Below are 16,632 nucleotides of genomic sequence, written 5' to 3'. Positions count from 1 at the left end.
ATTCTTTATACATTTTGGGACATGGGACGCAAAGTCTCATAAGGTAATAATAAAATAAGTACTACGGTAAGGGAGAATAAGTACTTTCCAGCGTGACGCGGTGTGGCGCGCATGACGTGATCAAGGCAGCACAATCGATTTAGTGATAGCGACTCTGTCTACTATAAGTTTTTCTAACCTCAAAGTAACGTATGAGCTGTGCGCGTAACAAAAAAATTAGAGTATTAAAATCAAACATTGGAGAAAGGAGATGGACGATGCCGAACTTCAGGAAGAGGAAAGAGAAGTTCTTCTTTCGATATATGAAGGAGATTCGGCTTTTAAACAGTTGACACCTACTACGTTTCAGTACAAGGTTTGCTCTTTCCAAAAATTGCGAAATATAATCACGATTGTATTCTTAAATTATAAAATATAATTCTAATTTCTAATTTTAAAATAAATCAGTATCGATAACGAATAAATCGTGTTTATTCAAATTTTATGACTTCTAAGTTATAGTCCTTACATATTGTATAACATTGACTTTATATATAGTATGGAGAGGACAATGATATGAAATCATTTCTATTGGAAATTTCATGGGGCACAACATATCCATCAGAGAGGCCTACCATTAACATGAACACATTTTATAACAAGCACATGTAAGTGGAACCATGTTGTTCACTGACTATTCTTGCAGTCTGTTGCTTTTATTAAAGGTGAATGATTGGAATACAGTGTGCAAGAAGTAAAAGACAAGGTGCTGCAGCATTTGGAAGCAGAGGCGGATCAGTGGTTGGGAAGTGCTATGACTTATACGTTATTCCAATATGTACAAGAACATTATACTGAGTTGATCTCAGCACAACCAGACTCTATAGTTGATTTAAACTTACAAACCAACCAGCTTAAAATAACAGATGAAAATCAACAGGTAAGAATTAGTTATATTAAACTATAAATTTATTTGATATATATGAAAGAGGACCAATTTTTTATGCAAAGTTGGAGGAAATAACAAAAAAGCCAAAGAAGGAACATTTAACTAAAGCTCAGAAGCGTAGACAATGGAATAAGGCAGATGGAAAAGGAGAAAGGCCACGAGGATGGGACTGGGTGGATATAGTAAAACATTTATCACAGACTGGCCCTAAACAGGAACAAGAGTCTTAGTTCAACTTCATTGAAATATTTGTACAGGTTAAAGGCTTGTTATATTTTTATAAATTATTGGAAATAAACTGGTTTCCATATCAGTTTTACTATAATATATCACCTGTGATAAAAATTTGTAAGAAAATATTTATAAATAATTTTTTCATTGCCAACAGATAGTTACAAGATATGCAAATAAAATTACTTAAATAATTAACAATTATAAAATTTTATCGAGGTAAATAATATGGAAGGAACGATATTTTAATTTCCGATGTCCTTGCACTTCTTTTTTATCATTTTATGACTTTTTATAAAAATCTCCAACCTGCTACTGGTAATAGGTTTGTTTCTGTCATCCATCCTAAAAAAAAAAAAAAACAATATTTATGAATAAAAAGAATACCAAACTTCTATCACATAACAATAAAATTATTTACCTTTACTTTCAAGATCACTAATAAAGGCTTTGTATTCGCCCGAGATCAATAAATTCGTAGCGTAAATGCTCTCTATGGCTTTCGATGATTGTATACGATTATTTGTATTGGAATACCTTTTATTAAGTACATAAAGTCGCATTAAAGGATACGACAGATCGCTCACTTCGGGTTTTACGAAAACATCCTGGAAAAACGTAATACTTCAAAATATAAGCATTAAAATTCATTTATATAATTTACTTACAAGTGGCACTTTTAAAGACATACAAATAAACAAGCCGCAAAGGCAAGCATGGAAATATGCTTCCAAGACATCATAAGGCTGCGCGTCTTTTTTAAGACATATAAAAATAGTTTTGTTTTGTACATCAATAGAAATCAAGTATTTTCTATCTAAGAAAAGCTTCAATGCAAGCTCGGTATCACTTGTTAAAATTATATCCTCTTTTATAAGAGCCGCGAGAGAAACACCTATTTTTATATTGAATCCACATATGTTCATTGCTGCAAAGATATAATTAAAAAACAACATGTAGTAACTTAATGTTTAAAAGTAAAATACAACATCCTTACTCGGTTTTGTTAATAATAACACTGATTCCTTTTTGTTAACTTCTTCGGGTTTTGGAATGACTTCGTTCGAAATATAACTTTTTACTATTAAAGCTAAGCGATCTTCGTTTAAAGAATTTAAGCATAATGCTTTTACAGCCATGTAATTTGCATACAGATGTATCATCACGAGGAAGAGATACAGTTCCATTATGTATCTACATACAGATTATACATACCATTGGTACATCGATAATATCGTTAGCACGCTTTTCAATAGAATTAAATTCATATATTACGAAAACAATAGATATATGTAATTAAATATTTACCGTCCATTGTGAAAAATTGAAAGTATTAGAATACCAACAAAGGATGCTATTAAATTTACACATGTTTCTTGACTTCCGTCTTTAGCAGATACATCTGCCAAATTATTTTGTAATGCCTGTAATGCAAATTAATATATTATAACTAATAAAATCAAATCTATTTTAGGCTTTTTGTACCTGATGCTGTGTAAGCGCTGCCCTTGTTGCCCCACCAGCAACACCAACAATCGATTTCATCGCTGTTGAAATGCACAATATTCCAAGTGAATAGGAAGAAAAATAGGGTAAGAATAATTCTAATCCCATTGCTAAATCATTAAGAATATCAGCAAAAAGTCTCCATTTTTTACATTGTCCATCTAAATCTGTCCTAATGAATGAAAGATAATTGCTGCTTTTGTAGATATTAATTAGAAGTATTGTATTCCTATATATGATTTTATTTACCCATTCCACCATGCAAACACAATACGACCGATCATTCCAGTCCCATCTTTTAATATCCATGTTATAGCTGCTGCTAACGGAGTTGCTGATGCTTCACCTACACCTACCCCTTGCATGATAGAATGTGTCGTAAGTGTACCCATTATGGTACTTGCAAATGCCTATAACAAATAAGAGAGCAGTGATAATGGTGTAATTTCATTCGTGAACAGTAGTTTCACTCATAAAATATAAATAACGTTTGCAGCATTCTATGCAAACTAACCTGAACTGTATCCCATATTTGATAAGAAGTGTAATCAGGGTGAACGCTGTCGGGATATCCTTGAGGTAAAAATACCTCTTTTACAATCGATATGAAACCAGAATAAAAAGACTTCGTTCTAGTTGTGTCTGATAACAGTTCGGTTATCGATTGCTCGTCTGTAGACCAAAACGAACGATAGGTTATGTAAACTAACAGTGATGTTTGTCATGTCAGAATACAGTTACCTTTTGATTTGACGAAAAACCTATCCTTCTCACCCCCGTAGGCCTCGGTGAATAGTAATCGTTCATGCATCTTGAAGTGCACCGAGATTACGTTGGTTTGATTTGAATGCACCGTGTGAAAACATATGCACTTTTATTAACGATCATAGTAGCTGTTACATCCTCTACGGGCGATTACACCTGCACTATAAATGCAACAAAATTCCCTAATATTCTACTCAGAAGATTTTATAATCGAATACTTTTGAAAAAAAACTTTCGTAATGTGTAAAAATATACAAAAAAGACAACAAAAATACAGTTTTCTTTTTTTTTACCAATCAATATTATGCCTTAATCTGAAAATAATATTAAAATGAAAAATCTTTTGTTTCATTATTCGAACATTTTTTATATTTCACTTTTGCAATTTTTTTGAGACATTCGTATCTGGTAAAATTAAAGAAACGTCTTCAATTATTCCATTCAATTCGTTTATACAGGCATCCAATCTTCTTTTTACATTCATTGCATCAAATTTTACGTTCTTGTATAAATTAATCTTTTGCATTTTGTTATGGAAGTCGGAAATTAGGTAGTTCCCACGAATTTCTGCACCACCACTCATTCGACTTGTCATTGAGTGTTTGAATGATTCACGTTCACCTTTCGTACCTTCTGGTAGGTCCGCTTTATATTCAGTCAGTTTATTTTCCATCATTTTGATTTCTTGCGATGTTTCCTTTTTAGGTTCGTTTTTAATTAATTTACTCATCTGACTGCCCTTTCCTCGAACTGCATTGTCTTCGCCATGTGCGTAAGTGTCTAATTGAAAAATTTGATCATTTTTCTGTTCTTTCATATTTTTAAATTTCACCCTTTCTACATCAGCATCAAAAATTCTGTGAATATTACTCTTGGATGAAAATTTCATTTTCTTATTCAATCTCAGATTATCTACCTTAGTATGCGATTCTGTTATGAAACAATTTAAAAAGTTTCGTTTCCTTTTACATTCCATTCTTAAGTCACACTGAACTCCGTGAGAAATTTTCTTTTTTCTTCTCTTCCGTACAATAGGCTTACAATCTGTTACTTGCAGTTTTTCGTTCGTACAAACATTATTTAAGTCTTTTACATGGTTAGACGTTCTATCATCAATTTTCGTATATTCTGTCATACAATCATTTATCGAATTATTTTTAATGAGACTTGTAAGATTCTTTGAATTTTCTGAATCAGTAACTTTATCATATCCTACATTATTTGAGGAAATGTCAAATTCACTTCTGCAACAAGAAGAATGTCTGCAAGCAGTTTCAGTTTTCTGAAACAACTTTTTTTCTTTATCAAGACTGACATTTTTAAGAGCACTGACCTCGTCTCGCAATTTTTGTATTTTAAGATTTACAACAGTTACAATTTCTGCAATCTTATTTAAACTATTTTCTCCATCTTGGGCCTTGCAATAACAACGATTTGGCGTTGCTCGTTCTGCGTTTGTTGACATGTTTATTGCTATTTTTATATGACGACATATTATACGTTCGAAATAAAACCTCCAAAATTATAAAGTCTATTTTTTAACATGAAAAGGTAATTTTTCTTCTGTGTTACATCGGATGTTTGTTATATTTTTATGTGAAAATAGGTTACAGGTTCCTTATGACATTATCATGAAGTAAATTGAGATTCGCACGTGGCTCATTTGTTCCTGTATTTAATTAAAAATGCAATAAATACATATTTTTTTTGGAAATTGCAAACATGCTGCATGTTTTATGAGGCGTAATATGTGCGAAAGGTATGTGAAGGAAATTTTAGAAAAGCTGGAAGAAATTGAGAAATTGCACGGGAAGTTGCGTCGTTTGGTACCTCGCGTAAAAGTCTATGAATCGGAAGGCACAAAGATTAATCAGTTCATTATGGAAAAAACGAACGATAACGCAAGATATTTTCTGGAACAAAACCCTATCGATTTCTGTCAGAGATTAGAAATTGCAAGAGAAATGTCTAAAGACTTGACAACCAAGGTAAAAAAATTATGCCAACCGAATACAAAGACCAGGAAATATTTCAGAAAGTTTAAACATTATTCTAACGAAAAATGGAAAAGTTTCAAAGATTATTTGTCGACCATGAATGCATCAGACATTATCTTCGGTAAAAAAAAACAATAATTATTAATACATTTAATATTAAATATATTAAAAATATAATAATAATTAATTGTTTAATATTCGAAATAGATAAATATACTTTGTTCGGTTATCGTTATTACAATTTCTAGTAAGTAGGGGCTCTCAAACATCAGAAGCCAATTTACCTAGGATGATTTCAGGAAGAACGTCTTCGACTCCTATTCCAAGAGTAAAGCAGATTTTTGGGAGAAGAAGATCCACGCTGAGAGATCTACCAGAACAGTTATTAGCGAGTTTTGGTTATTCTCGGGATTCTAACTCCGTAAATGAGAGTATAGTATTAATGCACGACCATGCTTTAGGTAAAGATGAGCCACATAAGGTGCAGAAAATGTCGATCACTCCAGACCAGGAAACTGAAACATTGAGGGTCGTTGCATCCGCAAGAAGAGTCTCGGTAGGAGGTAGCAATAAACGGTCTTCATAAATCACTATGAGAATACCTACCAACATTCAATTTGAGCAACGAGCATTTCTCTGATCATATCTAGAACATTGACGTGATCATTTTTTATAAACAATATCTATAACTTCCCTGGTAATCAACGCTTGACAAAATCCACGTAACGCATGCTTTTCTATCTATTTTTCCAATTATATTAACAACAATATGAATTTGCATAAAGAACCCCAGTGAAATAATTATATATACTGCGTATATTTAATATATATTTTTTATCTGTTTAAAACTTACCACCAGTGTTGCGAATATTTCGCATTACTGTACTATACTGCCATCTGAATCCGACTGGAGAATGAACATTGCCATACTCGAAGTGGCCAATGGAAAAGAACGGAAATGTTTGAACGAAACCTTAGAATGCGTGGGTTGGCAGATGGGGGTACCGGAAAGGCGGGTTGCACAGGAAGTCACGGAGGTTCAAACATAACATTACGATCACGAGTAAATCCTTCGATCGTGCTTAATTTAATCCCCTATGAATCGAGCTCGTTTGTAAATTAGAAGAAAACGTCTAAACTTGAATATTACAGGTTTACATTCAATAGTCATAACTTAGTATATCCGTTTACGTTTCATGTTTCCTTAATTTAATTTTCGCCTTTTCTTTGCCGTTTCCTAAACGATTGAAATATAATACAAACAACTTACGATTGCGCATGAAATTTAGAAAAGAATTTTCTAACGTAACTGCAACTTCAATCCTGCTTATGTACCATAACTGATCTCTTCGTTTTCGTTTCTAAGCGATTAAGGTATGACGTGAACGTGTTGTGATCGCATATCTAATTAAAAAATAGTTTTATAACAATTACAAATTCAATGCTGTTTACGTACTATAACTAATCTATTTCAATAGCGATCAAATAAATTCAGATATTACACCGCGGTTTGTACGCATTCCAATTGCATCGATGGGCTATTAGAGACTTTGCAGAAAAGTTGTGCCCGTAACGCGATTTTCTATAGCGTAAAAAGTGGAACTCTGACTTGCACATACTGAATTGTTGCTCGGGGCGATGAACAATCAGCACTGGTAATGGGTCTAACGGTTTTTCCTAAGAGAAAAAAAAGATGTGTTTTCAGACATAGGAGCAAGCATCGCAGATATTTCTGTACGCCGAAAAACTAGCAATCTTTTTCTTTGCGAAAGAAGCATTGCTTTTTTTATTAATTTTTTAATCTCGATTTTGATAAAAGATTTCGCCTTCGTACCTACGTTCGGTGTAATTAGAATATTTCGAAAACAACAGCAAGATTTGAATATGGCAGAGCGAAGAGAATCGTAACAGGATAAAACGTCTGCCAGTTTGAAGCTTCGCAAAGTGTATCACGGTATCAGGAGGATAACAGAGGCTTGGTTCTGAAAACAAGAAGCGTCTGATAAACAAACCGGGCGCACTTAAGCGAACCGGGTAAAAGTGCGAATAAACGAGCGTACGAAGAGCGTGCCGCCACCGTTCCCCGTGCCCCTCCCTAGGCCCCCTGCTCGTTTTCCAGTCAACGACTTCGTCGGATGGTGTTGCACTTGCGTACACTGTTGCATGCGGGAAATATGGTGTGCCGCATACACGCACGTGGGACGCGAAGGTGGGGCTATGTCTCGCAAGCTATTCCTGTACACTGTACACTGTACACCATGGAGTCGCAAGTAGCATAACAACGCGGCCCTATTCGTCGTTGTGTACGTTTCGTCGCGGCAAACAGATAGGGTGGTGGATTGATAACGCAACGACGTATTGGAATTTCGCGTTCTACTTTTTCAGCCTTCGGGGTTCAGCTTGTAGGAACATTATCCATATCCGTTTTCATTGATCGCCGATGATTCTAACGAATCGAAGAGAGAAAGGATTTGTCGAGTCGCATCGAACGTCGTGTCATGTTGGTCGCTCGTTTCGTCGTTAACAAGCACAGAGCGAGCTCGACGATTCCTAGAATGACCGTCATTGCCTCGATGTCCGTTTATGGTGCGAATGAAAGGACCGGAGGATTAAGGATTTTCCTTTTCAAATTTCGACCAGGCGAACGGATGAACACGTGTTTCGAAGCTTTGTGTTATTCGTAGCTGGGTCTTCCTCGAGTAAAAGGTCAGCATGTTTGTACAGCGAGTCTGCTGCGAGCAAATTGAACGTCGGTGATTTGTCTACGTACGCGTGTAGGATGCAAATGCGTTAAGAAATTCGTGGAATGTTTTTAAACACCTGGCGAAGCTGCTAGAAGCCTTCGATATGAAAGCTACGAGACAGCGAGTTTACGAAGGAAAATTAATATCGCGACGGCACGGGGCACGCGACTCGCCGAGTCACACGGTATTCTTCTCTTTTCCTTTCTTTCCTCTATCGTCTTTTGCCCCTCCCCACCATTCCATAGTTTTGTAATGCCTCTCTGTCTCTGGCACTTCCTGTGTTCCGCCACGTTCACCTGACTGCCGGCACCTGCCTTCATAACTATCTAGGTGTACACAGTGTATAGAAGCGACCGCGTATCCTATGGGACTTTAGTTTCCCCGCTCGTTTCATCAGCCACGCTGTGCTCTCTGGCTTGTGCCTACTGGCGCACACCTGGAAACACGTCGAGTGCGCTACACGCAGTCGATGTTACGCTGTCGTTCACCACGGCTGGACTATCGAGCTTTTCCTCTCCCGCTGATAACAGTCGCTCCTCGAACCGGCGAACCTACCTATCGACCATTAGTGTCCTCCGCGACCACAACTGGTTTCGCTTCTCCGCAACTACCATTTGGATCGAGAGGTTCGAATTTAGAAGTATATATATATTCGTTTAAGTAATTTCTCTAATTCCTCCAAGTTTCATATTTCTTCCATTTCTTTCATCTCTTCTTTGAAATTTCTTTTTGTCCCTTGATGTCGCCCTATACTGGGATTTCTTAAGAGCGAGTCCCAAGGGACCGAAGGTCGGCTTAGATCTCAAATGCCAGGTATTAAAATGTCTATTGCGAACTAAGAAAAATTTTTCGTGCAAGGAAAAACAGTGGAGCCTTCGTTTAGATAGTTTCCATTGGAATCGTCGATATTGTTTAATTAATAGGCGACGTTTCTATTTTGCATGTCCTAATTGAGAAGAAGGAAGAATATTCCGTGGAACGTTTCAACGAGGATGGCGTAGAAATTGCTGGTTCCGAGGGAGCGTGCCGAGCGATCCTCTTCCGTTTTACGAGCCTATACTCGGCTCGGTATTCGCGAGTTCTTGCGGCAGTGAAGGATTGTTTAGTGTAATAACGCGTTTCTCGAAGCTTGAGAGGTGGATGTTCGTTGTAAAGTGACTGTTAAACTGTTTGCACGTGGAGCTGATTCGTTATCGTCGGGTTTGGTGCTCTAGAATGTCATCTGGATTTCGTAGTCGGTGAGTAAACCTTGCAACACACGTTTCTTAATAAGACCAACTGCGTTTTACTCTTCTTACTGCTCTACGGTAGTAGGTTAAAGTCAAAAAATTATATTCGTGAAAACTTTCTCTCCGCGCAAACCTTGCAACACACGTTTCTTAATAAACCAAACTATATTTTATTTTGCTCACTGTTAGTAGGATAAAATCAAAGAATTGAATTCCTGAAAACTTTCTCTCCGAGGATAGCGAATTAAAACCGATGCTTCTGATCATTTCTGATATTGCTGTTTTTCCTTTCCACGCTTATTGAAACGAACTTAATGAATATTTTTAAAAAGTATTACTACTAAGGATGCTTAGGAATACAAGTATTATTATTAAGTGTATTTGGAGGTATGATTTGAAAATTTTAAAGGTGTTAGGGAACGCCGTAAGGTATTCGCGATCGATAGAAACGATCGGTGACGGGAAATCCCAGGGTCGCGATTTGAAAAACAAATTTCGGACATTGCTAGTCAGGGCAGGTAGAAAAGGCGATTGAAACAATGGGTGCTCGCGCGTTTCTTCTCATAGGCGACTGTAATGGCGTCCCTTCTGGCGTAAATACGCACGTGTTCCGGCCGCGTTCCAAGATCGAGCAATCTCGATTCTTCCATGCCGAGCTTTCCCACAACAATTTTCTTCGTGAAACTTCAATCGCGCAAAATAACTACACAAAAGATTCTAAACATCTTCCAGTATTCTTATAATAATAATAATTCTTCTTCTTTTGTCATCAACCCGACAGTTTCTTCGCTTGTGTAAAACTGAACGAAGATGTTTTCCTTTGAATTTCTACGCTTGTAAGCCCAATCTTATTCTCTTGTTATTGCAACGAACGAGTTTCGTTCTCTTATTCCAATCGCAAATAGCCGCCAGCTAATTCTCACCGGAAACTATTCCATTTTCCTCATTCCAATCTGCAAGTCTAATATCGTCGATTAAAATATTTCGAATTACGTACATACCGATATTCGACCGGGTTAATTAGCAGCTAACGATTGTTAAATTACACCGATCGTAGAATATATGGGGGCTGTAACGTAACAAGGATACACAGTGATGTATAAACCGGCACGGTGAATTATTAATTTGAAACAATCCGATTGACGAGTGAGAATAATGGGGCCACATGCATCAACCATTCTGCGGACTGTTTACCTATTGCCGCGTGTGCTGCTGCGGCAGCCTCTTACAAAGGAGCTCGTACCTACCTTCGTTCCTCGGCTAGTGCCTGTTAAATGGCTTGTTTCAATGGAAAATACGCCACTAACAAACGTTAATTCAGTCGCATCAAGCATAATAGACATTTGCTCCTTCAACTTTCTACGAGGATTTGACTTTTCATTATTCTCTATAATTCTTCGTTTACAAATCTATTAATTTTCTTGATCTTCCTCGTTCACCTTACTTTTCATTGCTCTGCACAACTTTTATTTAGTAAACTCTTATTTCTTCAATTTTCTTTTAACTTTCCACGTGGACCCTGCTTTCGATTGTGTTGTACAGTTTTCTATTTAGAAAGCACACGATGAAAAAGGAAATGAAATCAGCTGTAGGAAAAGTATAGTAATAACAGTAATATTGATATTTGTATAATAACGTTATCTGTAATCCAAGAATGATACTGACTCATGAATGACGTTGAATAGCTACCAACGTAAGTGATAGTACTAGCAAAGTCCAAGAACTTTCTGTTTACAGTTTTTGTGTATCAATATTGGCTCGATGAGACGAGGTATGTTAAATATCGTACATAATCAGTATTTACCTGAACCAAGTCATTCCTGCAAACATGCATATTCGCGATACATTTCGAATTACGAAATACTTGAAAAATCACCTTGTCTGCGCCTGTAATACTTTCCAAGAAAATCTTCTGCGATTTCGTCAGTGGAAAGTCAAAGGTTACACGAAGAAGTTCACAGTCCGGTCTTTCGTTTCTGCGAACGCGATCGGATTGAATGAAAGAGAAAAAAAAAAACAGAAATAATAGGAATAAAATTGGACGATAGGATAGCAAGAGTGCATCCGATGACATTTTCCTCGCGGCACGTTCACACCTATCTGTTGGCAACGATCGCGCGTGTGCATACGTGTTACAAACGCTTCGTTACGTTCTCGAAGGCAACCTCGAGGCCAGGATCCCCGACTTTCTCTCATCTCGTCGCATCCATCTTAGGTGTGCGGTTGCATATGCACGGAATGCAGCCGCTGACCGATAAACACCCGTGACGATCAAAACGATCGAGGCTGACCGATTACCAAGACCCGTTTTTGTACGCTTTCGTATTGGTACCATCGATGTTATCGGTTGATCGTTTGGTGTAGAAATTCTAATTTCTAATTTCGCGATTCATTTTTGAAGATTGATGGACGTGGACATAGAAATTGGAATTTTTCTTATAGGAATAAGGGATTTAAATTTGCTTGGAATTTTCCCTATTAGATTTATGTTAGTCGTGTTTCGTGATGTCAGCTTAAGGGAATGAATTAGTATGGGCAAGGGAACACTGAACTCCGACGGTCGCGCATACGCGAATAGGACGACGTTTTGCGATAGTAACTATTGTAATTAAGGATTCAGTGCGCTTCGTGTAAATTTCAAATCGTTTGCTTCTGTCTTATTTCGACTGTTTTATCAACGTATTCAATAATCGATACTCGACAATTAGCATCCGAGGCTTTAGAATCTGCAGAAAAGTTCGCGAAAAGGATTGATAATAGTTTTGGAGTGGAATAAATCCTAAATTTTGGCTTAACGTTTAAATCATTAACGTTGAAAATAAAAGTCTTTTCAATTTTCGATTAAGAACATTTTGTTCGAAGAAGGCAAAGAAAGTAGAGAACGTTAAGAAAAGTCTGAGAGGTTGCTCTATCTTTTACGATATTTTTGCATTGAATACTTAAAGATCTTTATGCAAAATTGGAAATCACCGTGAATACGAAAACTGCTTGGAAACGTGTTACTCTGATCGCTAGGCCCCGATGCACCGCGGCTGCAGCTGCCGTGCCGTGAGTGCTGTGACAGCTGCAGCTTTTTACTTACTGCACTGGTTACTCTGGTTTCCATGTGCGGAAGACGTCGGACGCGGTATGATCGCGCCGGTCGCACGCCACTGCCCGATAAAAAGCCCGTGGAAAAAGAGAGGGAAACGACGCTGCCGACGTAATATGATATCCCATTACATGATAAATAACAATATATAATTATTAGGCAAGTTTTTGATCCTTGCTTCAGATTCATCGACCTTTAGGTTCTTTAAGCAAAGATTGATTATTCTTGTTCGAATGTTGAAATCAATTTACATGCGTACATTATCGATAATAAATAATGCGAGTAACTTTGTATTTATTGATCGTCGGAAATCGGTCATACGGTGTTATAGTAATAAAATATAAGGTACTATAATAAGAACAGAGTGTAGTCATTATCTGCTTATGGCGCATAATTTTTGCCTGTTATTCTGTGATTAAATCAACGTTCTGTGAAAAATGAACAAGCGCCTGGATACGATATTTGAAATATACCGTACGTGTAATTTAGGTTGACTAATTTCATCGTGAGCGTACGTAGGATGTGCAGTTATAAACAAATTTTTAGACCCAATTTCCTGTTCCTAATGTGATACTTGTGGAGCTTGTTGAAAATAATAATGCAAGAATGTATCGTAATTAATTCCACGCTGCTTGGACTCGTAGTCCTTGAAATCGAGTATTTCGATAAAGGCATTTAATATTTCAGCGTTTAACTCGCGTAGTGGGCGGCGCGTCCTCCGTAATTCCTTGTCTTGTTTGTTTGCAAATTGGGTGGAACTGAAAGGCAACGGTCTGTGTGTCTCGGTTTGTTCAATAAAAAAGCTGAAAAAGACGACGTCTCAAGGCATTTCGTTGCGATTTTGTTTTTGTCCGAGCCGAGCATTTCAGACACGCAATTAGTAATTTCGTCAGAAACAATCGTCTACTCGCGTAAAATCCTCTCAAAGTCATTTATCGTGTACGGCCATCAACGCGATACATCTAAAGTAAAATACGCTCGGTCGTGTATAGTGTAATAATTATGTGCTATATATTCTTCTAAATTATTTCATCTATAGCACCCAACAACACCCAAAATCAACCTACCTTTTCAAAGTATCCAGAAACGCGTTCCAAGCGAAAGATAGTCGAATCTGGATACTTGAATATCAGCCAGAAACGTGCACTCTGGATCCTGACACGGGTGTGAGGGACATCTGGCTGGTGATCCTGCTGCCGATGATACACCCGATGCAGGTGCATCCTCGATCCGTGCAAACGGGCGCGTTCGTGATTTCTTCGCTATTTCGGCCTGTCGTGAGTTGAGTTAGGTTTCTTTCCCCGTTGCTAGCCGGGGGTGCTTCCACAATTGTAGCAAACAGATGTTCTGCACGCTTTCGAAGATGTTCCACGTCTGGGAATATCGTTGATCCACGAACAAGTTGCCACGCAGTTGCATAACTATCCGCTTTCTTTCTTCACGAAATTGCATTACTCGCGGAAATGATACACTCTCCTGAGTCCAGATCCCGTCTGTCGATTAGATCGATGAAGGAAAAAAAGAGGAAAAGACCATAATAGCGATCGAATATGCATTAGGTACGTGTACACGCGTACATCGGAAGCGAATTCTTAATTACACGATGGTACCATACATAATTACGAAGATGAGAGCCGAGCTGGAAATAAGAGAAAAATGTCGCGCGATGATGAGATAGTTCGTGGTTAGGGTAAATGGAGAAAATGCACGCGGAGGCTTCCGTTTGAAACTGGGGGCAGAAGACTGAGCATTAGAAAGAGAGAGAATCAATTGAGAGAGGTGTAATTTCTTCTCTTTTAAAATTTCCTGATACGCTTTTCGCTTAGGTGAAAATTTGATTCGCTTCGTACGGATGATCGTAAAAAAGCATTGGCGGAAGAAAACGATGGAAATTTTAAATAGGCATGAAAGAAATTACAATATATGGAGCGGAGGCAGTAGATAGAGTATCAAAAACATGTAATTGGAGAATGGCAGAGTCGATGGAATTTCTTGCACACTTCGTTGTACATAAAGAACTCGAAAAATGTGGCTAGAATTTTTCTAACAGTTCCCTCATCTATGTATATCTATGTACGTATACGAGTATCAGTACGAAACTCCCTGTTTCACGACTGAAATCTAACAAACATAATTATTCAAATTTATCGTGCGTGAACACTGGAAATTACGTAGGTATTTTTATACCGTTTCGAATCCTTCGAATTACATAGTGAAAGGGTTGGAACGAAGATACTTACTGAACCAAGGAGTCGACAAATTATGTAGGTTGTTATCCGTGAATGGTATAAATTTATGTAACAATTCGTGCGTGCCCTCGTAAAATCAGCAATCTAATAACCAGAATGGGTTTTCGTTAAAAAAAAAAAGAAGAAAAAAAATAGTTAAAGTTAACTGCGTTTCTCGTTTTCCTCGACGGGTGAACAACGTGAATTCGAATTAACTGTTGTTTTATGCGAATAGCTGACGCACTTGCAGCACGAAAGGATATATTCGAGAAGGTTGGTTGGAGGTTGAGACACAAGATGAACTGGTGCCTATCCTTTCACTTGGCCGTTTTGTGATACGAACCTCCCTACTCACCAGCGTATTCGCTGGTACGTGTGTGCGTCCGTTTATCCTTAAGGCCGATTACACAACTACGCGAATACAGGGTGTCCCGTTTACTCGGAATTCCAGAAATTTTGTTGAAGCGGTCGCTAACATCTCCATGCTTTTTCTCGATACAATTTTGCTTCCAGTCAGAGAAACTTTTACCGATAATCGGACCTATTACGTTATTGACGATTACCTTTTGGATTTACGTTAAGGATTTACTAATGCAAAGGAAAACACGTTTATGAGAATCCAAAGAACAAGTTAAGAGAACAAGTTAACAAGAATCTTGTTTGTCCGTTAACAAGACGCTTGAACCACCCTGTATATGGTTTCAGTCAAAGTTCATTAAACCCGCAACAACTTTCATCATTCTCTTCAACACAATATTCACCCACTCGAATACCAACTTACTGCAACCACAACAAACATCAACAACCGAGCAACCATCTTAGCAAAGTAGCAATTTGTCTAGTGAGAAACAAAGGGCCATGACAAATTAGGACAACAGGAATTCTTGGAGACGATTCAAGGTAACAGAGAACGATTATAATGGCTGTACGAGGTAACGACTTTCCCAAGTATCACTAAGAGACAAGAAGGTGCAGTTAAGGCGATTTGTTGAGAATTCGCTGAACGTTGTCAGTCCCGCTTTCGTGTTAATTACGTGGCTCAAGTGGAATGCATAGATTCCATCGACAAACTTGAACTCTCGATGTAGAAGCCAACACCGTTGAGATTTACCTATCGATCGAATTCACGGGAGTTGGAGGAATCGAAGAATTTCACGAACCAACGAAACGTATGTATGTATCTGTATGTCTGTCATATAGTGAAAAATTTCGAGTTTCGTAACGAGTAGGGCGACGAGCCAAGCACAATGTAGTAATTGCGCCGGATAACCCGACCAACCTCTCGAAACCGGTCATAATAGTTCCGACTTCCGGTCCTCCGAATCAGCGGGACGGCCATGGTTTTTGTCGGTGAATGGAAAGGATGTGTTAATTAAAAATGACGTCTTGAATACGTTTACAGTGTTAGTGGGATCATGATGTGGTTTGTGAACTACTTCGACAGAATGGTGAGGAATTATTCTTTCTTTCTTTCTCTTATTCTTTGAAGTAGGTAAAGTATTTGTCTTTTTGACGAGGAGGGTTAAGCCTTTTTTTAAGAAAGTATATTTAGAGTGTTTAACGAGATCACAGTGGTTTACAGTGGTGAACGTATTTACTCAAGTACATTCAACTCGATCCGACAAATTTAACTCAGTTTTATATCACGAAAGCCTTTATTTCTATTTTGTTCTCTTATAATATAGGATTCAAAAATATATTTTCTGTATTTCGAAGCATTAACGAATTCAAGGTAGTTTATGTTAAGATTACGAAATGGGGTCTGTTAACATTTCTTATGGTATGATTCATAATTGATAATTACTAACTTTAAACCGCTAAAAGGGCTCTTAATGGAAGTGTGAAAATTATCTGCAAGTTATTGATAATGTGACGTGTTAATTATTAATAATGCAACTAATTACCTTCGAAGG

The 16,632-nt window shown here is 37.5% G+C and overlaps 4 protein-coding genes across 9 annotated transcripts in view; 3 read left to right on the top strand and 1 right to left on the bottom strand.

Annotated features, from left to right (window-relative positions):
• Positions 1 to 39: 39 nt before the first annotated feature.
• Positions 40 to 2,787, top strand: LOC100650314 (RWD domain-containing protein 4). Of its 2 annotated transcripts, none has more exons than XM_012320578.3 (5): positions 40 to 355; positions 538 to 647; positions 724 to 919; positions 991 to 1,185; positions 2,634 to 2,787. In XM_012320578.3, the coding sequence occupies exons 1-4, from the start codon at positions 251 to 253 to the stop codon at positions 1,156 to 1,158; spliced, it is 579 nt and encodes a 192-aa protein (XP_012175968.1). In that variant the 5' UTR covers positions 40 to 250; the 3' UTR covers positions 1,159 to 1,185; positions 2,634 to 2,787. The 2 variants fall into 2 exon arrangements, with proteins under 2 accessions (XP_012175968.1, XP_020724189.1); XM_020868530.2 differs by lacking the exon at positions 2,634 to 2,787 and adding an exon at positions 1,317 to 1,559.
• LOC100650192 (RUS family member 1) lies at positions 1,286 to 3,611 on the bottom strand. The gene is made up of 9 exons (XM_003394140.4): positions 3,407 to 3,611; positions 3,180 to 3,337; positions 2,915 to 3,075; positions 2,645 to 2,837; positions 2,468 to 2,583; positions 2,157 to 2,353; positions 1,828 to 2,087; positions 1,581 to 1,767; positions 1,286 to 1,504 (listed from the first exon to the last, which is right to left on the bottom strand). Exons 1-9 carry the CDS (start codon positions 3,474 to 3,476, stop codon positions 1,452 to 1,454), a joined length of 1,395 nt encoding a protein of 464 aa, XP_003394188.2. The 5' UTR covers positions 3,477 to 3,611; the 3' UTR covers positions 1,286 to 1,451.
• Positions 3,612 to 5,092: 1,481 nt separating this feature from the next.
• Positions 5,093 to 6,246, top strand: LOC105667154. The gene is made up of 2 exons (XM_048404683.1): positions 5,093 to 5,548; positions 5,727 to 6,246. Exons 1-2 carry the CDS (start codon positions 5,167 to 5,169, stop codon positions 6,011 to 6,013), a joined length of 669 nt encoding a protein of 222 aa, XP_048260640.1. The 5' UTR covers positions 5,093 to 5,166; the 3' UTR covers positions 6,014 to 6,246.
• Positions 6,247 to 8,187: 1,941 nt separating this feature from the next.
• The window catches only part of LOC100650432 (TNF receptor-associated factor 4), a 33,822-nt gene continuing 25,377 nt past the window's right edge, over positions 8,188 to 16,632 (top strand). For 2 of the 5 annotated variants that reach the window (XM_020868480.2, XM_020868478.2), the window contains exons 1-2: positions 8,417 to 8,797; positions 9,130 to 9,409. The gene's annotated coding sequence lies outside the window, so the exon portion shown is untranslated. Of the gene's footprint in view, positions 8,356 to 8,416; positions 8,798 to 9,129; positions 9,410 to 16,632 lie in introns of those variants that run through there. The other 3 variants (XM_012320583.3, XM_003394143.4, XM_048404682.1) reach the window with 2 other exon arrangements.

Source organism: Bombus terrestris, chromosome 3, assembly GCF_910591885.1.
Source record: "Bombus terrestris chromosome 3, iyBomTerr1.2, whole genome shotgun sequence".
Taxonomy (NCBI): Eukaryota; Metazoa; Arthropoda; class Insecta; order Hymenoptera; family Apidae; genus Bombus; species Bombus terrestris.
Note: the sequence above shows the minus strand (reverse complement) of the source record. Positions and strands in the feature narration are given on the sequence as shown.

Coding starts and splice junctions, on each gene's coding strand:
- LOC105667154 (XM_048404683.1), top strand. CDS start 5,167: ATGAGGCGTAATATGTGCGAAAGGTATGTGAAGGAAATTTTAGAAAAG. Junction 5,549..5,726: donor TGCATCAGACATTATCTTCG/GTAAAAAAAAAC, acceptor GGATGATTTCAG/GAAGAACGTCTTCGACTCCT.
- LOC100650314 (XM_012320578.3), top strand. CDS start 251: ATGGACGATGCCGAACTTCAGGAAGAGGAAAGAGAAGTTCTTCTTTCG. Junction 356..537: donor CTACTACGTTTCAGTACAAG/GTTTGCTCTTTC, acceptor CTTTATATATAG/TATGGAGAGGACAATGATAT. Junction 920..990: donor TAACAGATGAAAATCAACAG/GTAAGAATTAGT, acceptor TTTTATGCAAAG/TTGGAGGAAATAACAAAAAA.
- LOC100650192 (XM_003394140.4), bottom strand. CDS start 3,476: ATGCATGAACGATTACTATTCACCGAGGCCTACGGGGGTGAGAAGGAT. Junction 3,338..3,406: donor GTTTTTCGTCAAATCAAAAG/GTAACTGTATTC, acceptor TTTGGTCTACAG/ACGAGCAATCGATAACCGAA. Junction 2,354..2,467: donor TCAATTTTTCACAATGGACG/GTAAATATTTAA, acceptor ATCTGTATGTAG/ATACATAATGGAACTGTATC.